General features: G+C 44.5%; 1 protein-coding gene across 1 annotated transcript in view; it reads right to left on the reverse strand.

The window, feature by feature from the left end:
• Positions 1–14,728, reverse strand: part of LOC145413283 (uncharacterized) — a 238,345-nt gene that overhangs the window by 136,359 nt on the left and 87,258 nt on the right. Inside the window, exons 5-7 of the mRNA XM_080283015.1 lie at positions 13,448–13,479; positions 12,696–12,734; positions 5,813–5,838 (exon numbers count right to left, since the gene is read on the reverse strand). Coding sequence (XP_080139141.1) covers positions 5,813–5,838; positions 12,696–12,734; positions 13,448–13,479 — 97 coding nt within the window. The remainder of the gene's footprint in view (positions 1–5,812; positions 5,839–12,695; positions 12,735–13,447; positions 13,480–14,728) is intronic.

Consider the following 14,728-nt stretch of genomic DNA (forward strand, 5'->3'; position numbering starts at 1 on the left):
TCACTTTATCCTTCTCTTCTCTCACAGACCTCCTCCTTTACCCAGATTTACTCCATTGTTCCCCCCAACCATTCTTCCCCTCTTGTACCGTCTTTCAGTCAACCAGGCTCTTGAAGTTGAGAAACAGAAGCATAACTAAAATCGGATTAAATTTTGGTTCCTGTTACATATTCTCCAGTTTAAGGACGCCAGCCGAAATTCGAAAAAAAAAAAAAAAAAAGGTCCCTATCACGTCTATGTTCTTGAAGGTGAGATGAAACAAAACCAAAATTTTATCAGTAACGGGTGCATATGATTTCAGTATGCATGGATGTGATAACGAACTGAAGTATACATTCATCCTTGGGTCATGGTTTTTGCTCAGCTTCTACCCATACCACTGACTTATAAAGGGTGGCAGTTCGAAGCTTCACTAGACTATATGAGAAGCAGTTCTTGATGACATTGATGCCCGTATGACCTAGCAAAGACTCGAAATACTGTCTTCACTGAACTGGTTTTCGTTCGGTGTAAGACCCTGCCTACCACCTTCCTCCAGCCAAAGGTACAGGTAGAAATAAAGGTAGAGGTAGGGGGTGAGTGCAAATTATGGCTTGGGAGTGTACCTACGAGTCTCTTACTGAAATTCGCGTCTGAAATCGTAAATAATCAGTGGTTGTCTCTGAATTGTCTTTAGTGCGTTAGACTAGATTTTCAGCCTGACAGATGCGATAGTAAAATTTAATCGATGAATTTAAATAAAGGAAATTTTCTTTGATGTTAAGAATTATATACATACTCAGCACACAGCATCCGAAATGGCAAAGCGTATTTGTCTCTGAAGCGAGTTTAAATCACATTATTGTACGAATCTAGAGAATATATAGTTTCCCAGAAGCTGCAATCCCGCCAGTATGAGGTGAGGTTGGGCGGACAATTCTACACATCCCATCTCGACTCCGGGCCGTAAACCTGTCGTGGAGAAAGAGGGGCTCCACACACCGGGGCGGACAATTCTACACGTCCCGCCTCGACTCCGGGCCGTAAACCTGTCGTGGAGAAAGAGGGACTCCACACACCGGGTCCGTCATCCCCATTACCCTACACTCGACGCTCGTGCACCATCATTTCCCCCACATAAGAGTCTCCTGCACAAAGGCCTCTTGTTCCCTGCAGAGAAACGTGGACGTGAAGGTATATTTACTTGTACTTATAGGTTAAAACGACTCTCATTGCTGATTCCCTCTCCACCTGGTCTCCTTACCGCCAGTCCCTTTTCGCCAGTGAGACCAGGAAACGCTTGTGTGAAATATATGCTTGTGTTTAGTACCGATCTGTCCAAATTAATGTTGAGCCAAAGTTAAACAGACTCCCATTCCCAATCCTCCCACGACATGGCCCCTTTTGCCCAGTCGCCGCTCGTCAGTGATACAAGAAAACGAATACCTGATAAATTTGTTTGTACATATACATAAATGTCCAAATTGTGTACAGCAAAAGTTAAGAGGAAAATATCGATTCTACCACCATCCACCTTTTTCTTTCTGTTTACTAATGGCACCAGAAAACTATTTGTGACCTATGTTTGTGTCAGGCATACCCAGATCATAAGTTCTTTATTACGTGTAAAAACAACTCTTACTGCCGATTCGCACACAACCTTCTTTGGCCCAGAGTTCGTCATTGGCACCAAGTAATGCATGTGTGATACCTCTTTTTGTATGTTTATCCAGAACCTATATTGCCACATAATACTGTATAGTGCAGTAGTTATAAATTCGAATGGCTCATTAATAAAAAAAAATCTGTGGTGTAAGGACACATTACTTACTTAGACCTACTTTATGTATATTAAGCATAAAATGAAAAACACGTAACAGGGGGCGAGAAATATAGGAACTGATGGTCTCTGACTCAATTACATTCCTCGGATAACCACCTACAATAATCACTACCTTCAAGATTAATTTTCGTAATAAGTGTGATGGGAGGAACGCTTGACACTAATGTAGAGATTTATGAGAAGAATAAGGACTCTCACAGCACCAAATTTCCAACCACTTCTTGGAATAGAGGTCGATAACGTAGCCTGTCATTCTGAAGCCCACTACACCCACATACTCATACATTTCTATAATTATACACACACTGCTGCATGCACTTTCTATATATACACTCCTCTCGTTTCTGCACACACACACACACACACACACACACACACACACACACACACACACACACACACACACACACACACACACACACACACACACACACACACACACACACACACACACTTCCCTCCATCACCTCACCTTTGTCATCCATCCCCCTCACCCCCCCTCACCCCACCCTGCTCCTCGCTGGCTCCCTCACCCTTACCTGCTCACCCACCCATCCCATTCCTGTCACCCTCACGCACGCATCCCATACATCCCTCCATCACCCATCTGCTCTAAGGTCTGTCTGTCTCCCACTCTCTCATTCTGTCTTCCCCCTCTCTCTCATTCCCTCTCTCCCTCTCTCCCTCACATTCTCTGCTCGCCATCCATCATTCCACCCTTGTCATCCATCGCTGTCACCCCCTCCCCCCCACCCACCACACATTAACGTCACTCACCACACCCTCTTGTCACCTACTCACCCACCCACACCACACTCCTGTCACTCTCACCCACCCACCCACCCTACACATCCTTCCATCATACACCTGCTCTCTCTCTCTCTCTCTCTCTCTCTCTCTCTCTCTCTCTCTCTAGTTAGATTTCTTTGCTATACTAAAGCCACACACACACACACACACACACACACACACACACACACACACACACACACACACACACACACACACACACACACACACACACACACACACACACACACACACACACACACACACACACACACACACACGTAGTAATGATTAAGCAGATAGTCCGTCATCATTGTGAAGTGATTGAAATTGTGTGTGTGTGTGTGTGTGTGTGTGTGTGTGTGTGTGTGTGTGTGAATGAAACATGTCAAAATTGTCGAGATAAGTTCTTAAAAATGGCAGTGATACAGGCGGAATTAAATCGGTAAGGAAGAGGTGTTAGGATTCCTTCTTAATCTCTTCACTTTATTATTATTATTATTATTATTATTATTATTACAATTTTAAGATATCTGCTCAGCTTGGGGGAGACTTTTCACACCTGGTTACATACTGTCTACCCATCATTAACACTTTCCCTTCTAGAAATCTTAGTTAAGCTGAGGAAAATCGTCTGGAGGTAACAAGAACAAGCTACAAAAAACACCTCAGCTGATTCAGGGGGTTACATAAGGAGACCACGGCCCTAAAAACCTAATTGCTTTGAAATTTAGGCCATTAGACTCGATGCTACTTTTACGTGCCCTGCCTGGATTGGCGCCCGTCTCGTCACTTTTCTTTGCGCCTCATAATTACCAGCGTTTCCTGACTTTCGCCCCGCCGAGGCCATCCTGCGGCTTCCCCTCTGTCTGCCCTTCCATCTTCCCTTCTTCCTCCTTCCCATCCCTACCTCTTCTTTCTCACCCCTCCCGTCCCCCGTTCTCCTGGTCTGTCTTTCTCCCCTTCTTTCCCCTACCCCCTCCTTCTCTTCTGCCCTCCCCCTCCCATTCTTATTCTTTCATTCCCTTACGTCTTCTTTCACTCCTACTCCATCTTTCTCCTCTCCCTTCCTCTCCTTCCCCCCGTCTCCCCTCCCTCCCATTTCCTCGTACCTGTTTCTGCCTTCCATTTTCCTCCTCTGTCTCATTCTCCCCATGTCCTCCCCTCCTCTCCCTCCATCTGCCGTCCCTCTTCCTGTCCTCCGTCTGTCTTTCCTCCTTTCTCCCCTCCTCTTTTCCTCCCCTCTTCCCCCTCCCTTCCATCAACCTTCCTTCCTCCCCTCCCTCTGTCATCATCCTTACTTCCTCCCCTCACTCTGTCGTCCCATCCCTCCTTGTGCCATCCCTTCCCTGCGTCTATCTTCCATCTACTTCTCCCCATCCCCTCCCATCCATCAGCCTCCCCGTCTCCCCTCCCTCTGTCTCCCCCATCCCTCCATATACCTTCCCACCTCAGCGACTTTCTTCCCTCTGTCTTCATTCCCTTCTCTCCCTCCCCTCCCCTCCACTCGGTTTTTGCCTGTGTTACCGTCAGTCAGGGGGCTTAGGAGGCTCCCTGACACCCCCTCCCCCAGCAGTTTATATTGCATGTAAAACCTAAACTTTTTATTCTCTTTGCACTACACTGGGTCGCTATTAATTCCTTCACTTCGATCACGTTATTTGTTCATTTCCTGTTATACCCACACGATTTTGTTCAGCTTCGGAGAGACCATTTGTACCAGTGGGTTAGAAACAGACTCCTTTAATCCCCTTCACAATCTGGTATGCCTTTTATGTCTTCCTGTCAATCTATATATTTGGTATACATAACATGGAGAAATAGGGTACATACAGACACAGAAGCCCTTCTCTCCTTCCCAGCCTCTTTCCCAGTGCTATTTCATCAACATTTCAGTGATAACGTGTGGACAGATTTTCTTTTTTTTATGTGAGGAAGAAGGAACCAAAGGCTGAGCCCGCAAACAGGTCCTTCCAAGAAAAAAAAAATACAAAAGTGAGCCAAATTCAAGATTACATATAGGCACCTACAAAAAAATTATAATATTCATCTCATTCCACAACGCCATATTTAAGCGTCTATGGCCTTATTCTCATCGATTATAGAAGTTCCCTAACACCTTCTTCCAAGCGACTTATTTTACACCATACTGACCATCTCCGTCATTACGTAAATCACTCGCCATACTTGGCATAGGTAACGTGCAAAAGGGTATTCACTAATCGTATCCAAAATAAATCGCTAAGGAAAAGGTGCTAGGGAGCCCTTCTTAACCCACGAGAATACGAGCCTAATGGGTGGGTGAGAAGTATTGATGGGTAGGTGAGGGGTATTGATGGGTGGGTGAGGAGTATTGATGGGTGGGTGAGGAGTATTGATGAGCGGATGGGGAGTACTGATAGGTGAGTGAGGGGTATTGATGGGTGGGTGAGGGGTATTGATGGGTGAGTGAAGGGTATTGGTGGGTGGATGAGGGGTATTGGTGGGTAGGTGAGGGGTATTAATGGGAGCCTCCTAAACCCACGAGAATATGGCCCCAGGGGTTCAGACTAAGGGTTCCATTCTGAGTACTTTGGAGATCTCGTAGCACTTGTTCTTTAGCAATTTATTCTGCTCGGTATTAAAGCGATGTAAATATGAGAGAGAGAGAGAGAGAGAGAGAGAGAGAGAGAATAACAAGGCCAGAGGGGTACAATAGAGATAAGATACAGAATACAAAGGGATACAAAAGGAAGACGGAGGAAGAATACAGTACAGGAAGAGGATAGGATAAAGAGAGCTAGAAGAGAGAATTTACTGATTACAAAATGGAGAGGGGAGGAATACAAAGGCCAGAGGATACAGGAAGGGGGAGGGTAAAGATGGGTGCATGAAAGAAAGTACAAAATACAAAGGGGAGAGAGAAGAGGAATACAAAGACCACAGGATACAGGAAGAGGGAAGACTATGGGAGAGCCGGATGGAGCCTGCCGATCAGAAAGAGGAAGTGCTGTATTTAAGAGTTTTTCCCCCCTCCTCCTCCTCCTCCTCCTCCTCCTCCTTCCTCGTCCGTCTCCTCCTCATCTTCGTCCTCCTTCTCCTCCTTCTCAGTGTGATCAACCGGGTCGTTCAATTGTTCCCTTCCTGCTTACCACTCCCTTCCTGTGTTCTTCCCTGATTCAGTGGGCAGGTCATGGGACTGGAACAAGACACACTGAAGGCCGTTTGTTCCCACATGATAAAGATCCCTGACTCCTTTCAGCTAGAAGTGGAAGATCGATTTAACTAGTAACCAAGGAGACTCAGGACCGTATAACTCAGGATCTCTTAAAAATTAGGCTCGTCAAGTGCAAACAGACCGATTATGGTAACGGAGGAGACGAGTGCCTTCCTCACAGCCAATGCTTTAATCCCACCTCGACTCAGTATTCAAGTTATGGGAGCGGACCAGTTACGTCAGATAAAACAAAAAATATGTAGTTAGAGCTGATTTAGAGCCAGAGTGCACAGGTGACCTCCCTCTCGTGGCCGGAATCGTGCACCCTCGCCCACCAATTTCCATTTTTGTGGAGCGGGGAAGTGGCAGATAAAATAGCGACTGGGTACCGTACAATTAGCCAAGCTGGGCACAATGGCCGCCAGACCTCTTTGTTGACATCCTGGGGCGCTCCTTTGTTAATTGATAAAATCGCCTGAAATTACATCGATTAATTCCGGGTATTCCTTGGTATATTTCATGGTATTTCTTCCTCTTCTTTGGTATACTCCTTGATATTTCCTCCTCTTGTGTGGCATATTCCTTGGTATTTCTCACTCTTCCTTGGTATATTCCTTGGTATTTCTTCCTCTTCCTTGGTATATTCCTTGGTATTTCTCACTCTTCCTTGGTATATTCCTTGGTATTTCTTCCTCTTCCTTGGTATATTCCTTGGTATTTCTCACTCTTCCTTGGTATATTCCTTGGTATTTCTCACTCTTCCTTGGTATATTCCTTGGTATTTCTCACTCTTCCTTGGTATATTCCTTGGTATTTCTTCCTCTTCCTTGGTATATTCCTTGGTATTTCCTCCTCTTCTGTGGCTTATTCCTTGGTATTTCTCACTCTTCCTTGGTATATTCCTTGGTATTTCCTCCTCTTCTGTGGTATGTTCCTCGGTATTTCCTCCTCTTCCTTGGTATATTCCTCGGTATTTCTTCCTCTTCCTTGGTATATTCCTTTGTATTTCCTCCTCTTCTGTGGTATATTCCTTGGTATTTCCTCCTCTTCTGTGGTATATTCCTTGGTATTTCATCTTCCTTAGTATATTCCTCGGTATTTCCTCCTCATCCTTGGTATATTCCTCGGTATTTCCTCCTCTTCTGTGGTATATTCCTCGCAGTTTCCCCTCTCTTCCTTAATATATGCCATGGTATTTCTCCCTCTTCTGTGGTATATTCCTGGGTATTTCTTCTCAGCTCTTAGATCAACAGCGACTCCTCCTCCATATCCCTTTGTGGCCCAGTAAAATATTATGACAAGGTGCCTGGTTTTGGTCGGCCGTAAGTATGCGTTTGGCCTAGCGTCGTTCATCTCTGGCGTTTAGCACTATATATTTAGCCTGTCCGGGCCTGTAACGTGACGAGGCGAGTGCAGAGAGAGAGAGAGAGAGAGAGAGAGAGATCCACCCGTTGCATAAGGATAGGTGAGGGAACTCTAACCTCTGCCCGTATATGTGTGCCACCGCGTGAAGGCGTCCAATTCCATGTGACCGTATACAGCGTCGTTATAGCAGGAATATTATGAAAGCAGACGTCATTTAATTGAAAGGTTTGTCAGTAAAGTTTAGCAACTTCTTTACGATTATTCTTTGATTTATTCTTGCTACCGCCGGCGTTAATGAGAATGCCGAGGAATACAAGAGCGATGTGACGCGCCAAACAGCAAGGACAAACACGCTTGACAAACAGGTGTGTGGCCTGTATGAGCAAACACTCTAACTCAAACAGTTGCAGTCATTAGATCGAATGATTAGAAGGTGAGGTGTGTCAAGGAAGAAGGTCCGACTAATATTTAACCTCTACTCACTTTCTCTGCTGATTAATATTTCATCTCTTATATTTCTCATTTTCTTCCCATGGTAATAATTTTTAAGCTAAGAGAGGATTTTGTTTTTTTATGCAAGGAAGAAGGAACTAAAGTCCAGAAATCCACTTTTTTTTTTGCACAAGAAAGAAGGAACCAAAAGCCAGATGCCCACATTTTTTTTATACAAGGAAGAAGGAACCAAAGGCTAGAACTTGACACCTTTTTTACGCAGGGAAGAAAAAGCTTAAGACCGCAAGCTTCTCTTCCCATAGGTGATTCTCTTTGGTATAATGCGTTGGGGAGAAAAGTGTCCGAGTTGCTCATAGTGTGGAGAAGTGGCAGTGGAACAACAGAACGCTTGTCACCGATTGTACAGTACATGTGCAGTCGGTAGTACTTCTGCTTTGTACGAAAACTGTACTTAAACCTAATAAGATCTTGCCAAACGTTTCATTTGTAATGTGTATTCCTTAATGTACAGTTACACCCCTTTTACTCTAACCTGGCTAAGAGTTTCATCCCTTGTCAGCTTATTTTACGTAGCTCAGCGGCAGAAACAGACAGTACTACGGCTGTATATCCATTCCATAGCACTTCTTGACTAGCACCATAGTCTAGTGCTAATCTGTTGTTACAACTCGGCGTTCAAGATCGGGAGAGAGCAATTTTAGGTCAAGTTAGAGTAAAGGAGAGTATAGCTGAATGATGTAGTTGCATAATAAAACGAGTAGGAGGGATCTAATTTTCTTCACTATTGCAGAATCGGATTATTGACCGCAGTTGTATTGATTAAAAAAAAATAATAATGCATCGTTTCTCATAGATCACCTCCGTATAATTTATTGATGCCTTATATTTAGTATTGATGTAGAAGGTGGGACGGTCTCAGTGTTATATACCCGTTAGGAGGCTCGTATTAGCTCTTCTTTAGCGACTTATTTTGCATATTACATCTCTACGTTCTCTTGTGTCCTTATAATATCGACCTAGAAGCATGAGGGACATACTATACTCTGTTTACCTTCACTTGGCCTACATTTTCGTCTTTTTGCAACTTATTTCACGTGGTTCAAGTGGCTAGGCAATGCTACATCCTTAATTCAGTAGATGTAACATATTTCTACCTATTTCGATTAAAGGAATTGGATCACATAAGCAAGGTGTAAAGTGAAAGAGAGGTAGATCAAATATCGAATTGCTCTGTACTATTCCCACCTTCCCACCAACTACCAATTACACTTTCACCCCCTGTTTGCCGATGACTTACCAATTTAGACCAGATCAATGGAACACGTCTGGCTCTTTCTCTTTTCATTAATTCTCGTGTTGATAGGGAGGGGCGCCTGGGTGAGTAATCGAAATAGAGACGGTATTCCTCTTGTATGTTACTGATACTATGTCGATATTATCAGGATAGAAATGGCATACAAGAGAATAGTAAGGTGTAGCCTAAGAATCAAAATAAACAGGTAAGGAAGAGGTGCTATGAAGCCTCCTGTATGCCACGTAGAATATGGCTTTCAGATCAGCAGGAGTTGTTTGGCGTTCCTCTTTTCATTAATTCTATGTAGTGTGTGTTGTGGAGCGCCCCGGGGTCATGTCACCCTTCTCCCATATGTCACTGTACCTACCACACGCCACCCCTCACCCCAGGCACACACAGTCCCCAAAGAACCTGTATTACGGTCATTGGCAAGCACAGAAGCCAGAAATCTGATCCAATTTCACGTTTAAATATTTATTAATATCTCTGGACCCCAAAAGGCGTGACTGTGATGTGGGGAGAAAAAGAACCCCAACCCAGCTATTTTCCCCTCAATGACCTTCAATACAAAACTCGCTGTATAAATAACTGGTGCGGTATAAATCACCTTTGCTGATCGTATGCATATCAGTTTCGTTCATAAATCACGGGCGTGGTTCAGTGTGGAGTGTCCCTCGGTGTTTTGAGGGAGAGCCAAGCGTGACCAGAGTTGCCCCCGCGGGTTCTGGTCCGCCTCTCCTACCTGCCCTCTTTATCCACCTCTCCTATCCCTCTCACCTGCCTTCTCCCTCTCACCTTCTCCTGCCTTCGCTATTCACCTGCCCTGTCCCACTCACCTACCGTCTTGCCCTCGCAGCCCACTTAACCTATTAATTCATATGCCCTCTCTTTTATCTTTTTGTCCTCTTGGTTCACACACCCTATCACTTCACCTGTCCCCTCACCCACTCACGTGCCCTCCTGCTCCCTATATTTACCTACCTGCCTACCCACTCACCTGACCTGTCCTTCCAGTTCACCTCTCATCTCATTTCCCCTTCCTTCCCCAGTTCACCTCGCCCCCCAATTCACCTACCCTCCCAGCTCACCTCCCCTTCCAGTTCGCCTGCCCTCCCAGCACACCTGTCCTGTCTAATCCACTACCGTACCTGCGTTACCCACCTAACGGCGTAAACAGTTCTTTGTGAATATACGGAGGTCATTATAGCTCAGCGATTTATCACTTCAGTACATTGACGTCTTTTATTTTATTTTTATCTCCAGACGATTTTATTAAGCGCTAGAGAGATATTTGGAGCTGGGAAGGGTAGAGACTGTATTACTTAATTCAGTTGGAGAAGAAAAAATCGTCTGGAGGAAGCATGAATAAAGTCATTAATACGTCTTCATAGTAAAGGGGTTAACAAGCTGAATAAAATCGTCTGGAGGTATTTCGTTCACTTGGCCCAGATATTCTTCCCTTTGCAACTTATCACGTAGCTCAGTGGCAGAAAAAGACAATTCCGAGGCTCTGCATTTTTCATATAGCACTTCTTCGTGGCTAGCATTATATTCTAGTGTTAATCAATTCAAACTCAGCATACAAGATGGAGGAATGACAATTTTAGGCCAAGATAAAGTGAACAGAGCGTGGTAAGAATGCAAATTGGGTTCTCGTGCTGAAGAGGTGAATTAAGCCATCTTGTCCATAATTTCCCCATAAGATATCCATATTGGCTGAATCTTTGTACCGTTTTCTATTTTATTTTTGCTTTTCGGACGATTTTCTTCAGCTGAGGAGAGAATTTTGGAAAGGAGGTATATGACAGCTTTCGTTTGTCAGATACAGACGATTTTATTCAGCTTAGATGATTTTTTTTTTTTTGTGAAGAGGCGTCTCATAGCCTCCATTAAACCCCTTTACTGCTTGAGTGTTTATAAGCTGAATAAAATCGTCTGGAAGTAGGGAGAATAAAAATGGAATTAAGGTCCACGAGGCGGTGTGGATAGAGGTTATTTGCATCTCCGCCCATAAATTATCCATATCGGTTTAAATTTGCAATAGGGTGAATTTACAAGTTGACTTCACTGACACTGCCATTGAGTCAGTGGTGTCGCCCCTATCGATTGTCACGCGGGTCATTTTATGGAATAGGGAAATGGATGGTGTGTGCCGGAGTCGGAGAAATGGCCTTGCAGTACACGGGAAATGGATGGTGGTTTGCAGGAGTGGACTGGTGGCCTTACTGTACCCGGGATACGGATGGTAGTGTGCAGGAGTGGAGAGGTAGCCTTGCTTTACCCGGGAAATGATGGTAGTGTGCAGGAGTGGAGAGATGGCCTTGCCCTACCCGGGAAATGGATGGTAGTGTGCAGGAGTTGGAGAGGTAGCCTTGCTTTACGCGAAACGTTTTTAATATCCCAGAGTTGTCTAATTTTTTCCTCGTCTTAATGTGAAATGGTAGCAAGGACAGCCGCTTAAGTAGTGAAGGGGTTCGTGAAGGCTGTATTGAACCCCTGCCATGGATGAAGTGTATGATGACTTTTGAACTGTTATTGTTATTTATATATGTCTGTTTCCGTATATGTGTTAGCTGTCTTTGTTCTCTTTTTACTTCTGCTGTAGAATGGCAATGATCTCTGTTGTTACGCTACTGCGATCTTTTTAGTATAATCCATCAGTCAGAGAAATTTATCTTAAGCTGAAAATTAACTTCAGAAGATGGCAGGTTTTAGATACATATAAAGCCCTCTGGTAGAAATATCCACTAGGTTTATAAGTCAAAATCTGCCTCGTTAAAATCAGATGTGTCAAGAGCAAAGTAGAAAAGACGTCATCGTTGTGAAGAGGTTGAAAATTACACGTAGATAATAATGAACTTGAGGTTTGCGTTGTATGAATATTTCTCTCCCGCCCATCTTCCCGTTTGACCCAAATGTGGAGAACATAAGATTTCGTGTGTGTGTGTGTGTGTGTGTGTGTTTTACCCAGACTTCCGCAGGTTTATAAATCAGATTCTGCCGTGTTAAAATCAGAGGTGCAAAAATGTGTGGGGCAGTGTGGTGGATCAGATCACACACTTCTAATGAGGAGCGGGGAGGGTCGGAACCTCACGTCACACTCGTCAGTTTTCGCTTTCCTCGCCGACACATTTTTGCCGTGCTGGCCGGTCAGGTGAGGGAGGGGAGATGAGGGGAGGGGAGAGGAGGGGAGATTGGTGGCGCCGGGTGTCTGTTTACCTTTTGAGAGCCCCTGATTGTTTCTCAAGCTCGTAGGGGGTGAGGTGGGTAGATTCATTAGCAGACTTATGGCCCTTGCCTTGTAGATGAACAGGAGACAGGGAAATTTGTGTACTTCCTTTTCCCTTTACCCCTTTTTTGGTAGCCCCTGGTTGTTTCTCGCTCTCCTAAGGGGGTAAGGTGGGGAATATATTGACAAACTTAGGATCTGTCCACTGTTGTAGTTGGTATATAGTAAGGATTTCCGTCCCTTTCTTGGTTTTTGCTAGATGGTCTGTACACATGGGGATATTTTGCAAGAGGAACTATAGACATGGGGATACTTTGCAATCTCGCTTCCTTGAACTTCCTCCCAGAACAGATTCTATGGCGCGCGGGTTGGTGATTCTTAAACGTAAAATTCATTGCTTGTAGTAGCTGTGATTATACCTGGAGAGCAAGAGACACAGGGACACTTGGGGAGATTTTGCATGCCCTTTCCACTTGACTCTTTCTCAAGCTTCATTAATATACAGCTGCCAGCCCTTCCAAAGTAGGATTCGTTTTGTGTGAAGAACAAGGGATGTGAGAAGATTCTGGCCTCTTCTCTCCTTGAGCTTTGTGCAAAAACAGATTCTCAAGCAATGAAAATAAAATCAAGTTTCTCGCCTAAAAGTTCACCCTTATATTTACGATCGGCCCATAGTCGCCAAGTTTTTTTTATTATCATTATTATTTTTTTCATACGGAACAAGACACATTGGAAGATGTTGGATTTTTCTTTGCCTGAGTTAAGAGAGAGAGAGAGAAAAAAATATATATTCTGAGGTGTAGATCCACAGACGAACAAACGATGAATCCCTCGTCCTGTGCAAGATTTTGTCTCCCAGGAAGTACAAGAGACCTAGAAGATCATAATTCTCGTGTCTTTGTGCTACCTGCAAAAAATAAGTCATAGTTACGACAGCGGTTTGATAGTAAGAGTGTTTGTGAATGTAAAGGCCGTGGTTTGGATCAGGATGAGGGGCTTCAGTAAACCAGCCATTAGCGGCTGTTTTATGTGTATTATCTTAACGCCTGGCCCTTGTACCGGGAATGTTAAACCCCTCACTCACCCCTACCAACCCCTTGCCCCCTATCCCCTACCACCCCTTTATCTCCTCCTCTCTAGTAACCCCTTATTCCCCTCTTCTCCCCTTCCCTTCCCTCCCCTTTACTAGGTACCCCTCCACCCCTCTTGCAAACCACCTCCCACCCACCCACTGTGTTTTCAGTTACCTCTTACCCCCCACACACAACACCCCACACCCCTGTTTTCAGCAGCTCAGACCCTCCCTCAACCCCCCTCCCCCACACACTACACTTCCACCCCCACCCCGCATCATACGACACCCCCATTCATTATACCCTCCCACACACACACACACACCCACACACACACACACACACCCACACACACACACAACCCCCCACACACACACACCACAAACCCCCCACCCACCCCAACATTTTTCCTTCCCCCTTCCTCCCTACCCTCATTCTTGGTACAACACATCATTATATCTTAACCCTTTACACTGGGCAAAGTTAGCATCGGCTTATTTTACTTCATCTATATATAAATGTGTTTGTTTATGCCATAGATTACACGCTACTGTTAAGGTGTGATGCAAGAGTTAGGATGAGGGACCTAAAACGTAAGAGAAGGCAGGGTAATTGGCTAGCTTAGATTGGATGTTATGTGGTTTGCCTCTGTATTGGAATAGAGAATGCTAGAGGACTGGCTAGCTAAGAGAAACAGGGGTGTATGGATTGCCTTGTGGAGAAAGACACGGTGATATAGTAAAAGAGGGAGATTTTAATTGCACTTCAGTCGTAGGATGTAGAGAGAGAGAGAGAGAGAGAGAGAGAGAGAGAGAGAGAGAGAGAGAGAGAGTACACGAAAATTACCCATCTAATAGACATCCTCGTGTAGCCAGTGACTCAGCAGTGGAGGTAGATTTTAATTACACATCAAGGTGCAGGAAACGCCCGAGGCCCACCTAATCTACCTACCCAAGGCGCAGGAAGGAAGCAGGTCTCAGGTAGAACAGGCAGCAGGTTTCCTCCCCATAATCAATTCAAGTAGATCCGCGACCTCCTCACCTCCTCTCCAATCATACCCGTACACCCTACAATTACACACACACTCTCTCCCAGCCCGCAATCACTCTTCTTTCAATACAATGATGTGGTTTGTAATTTTGGAGACGATCAGAGAATTTAGGTCTTCTTTCCCTGTATTCTTGCCATCTTCTTACGATTTCCTGTATCTTCGTGTAGGTTTCGGAGTGGAGAGGTGAGATATGGGACTGTTAAAGCTCCTTATTACGAGAGGCCTTTTTAAGTTGAATAAAATGTCGTAGCAGCAAGAATATATTATCAACAACAACAACAACAGCAGCAGCAATAATAACAACAAAAGCAGTAACAGCAAAGAGAAACATCATCATCATCATCATCATCATCATCAACAGTAACAACAAAGACAATCCTCTTCATCCTCCTCCTCCTCCTCATCATCATCATCATCATCAATAACCCATCTATCAGCAATCAATCACATCAAAAC

This window comes from Coenobita brevimanus, chromosome 12 (assembly GCF_032717465.1).
Source record: "Coenobita brevimanus isolate Jiangsu-jjx chromosome 12, ASM3271746v2, whole genome shotgun sequence".
Taxonomy (NCBI): Eukaryota; Metazoa; Arthropoda; class Malacostraca; order Decapoda; family Coenobitidae; genus Coenobita; species Coenobita brevimanus.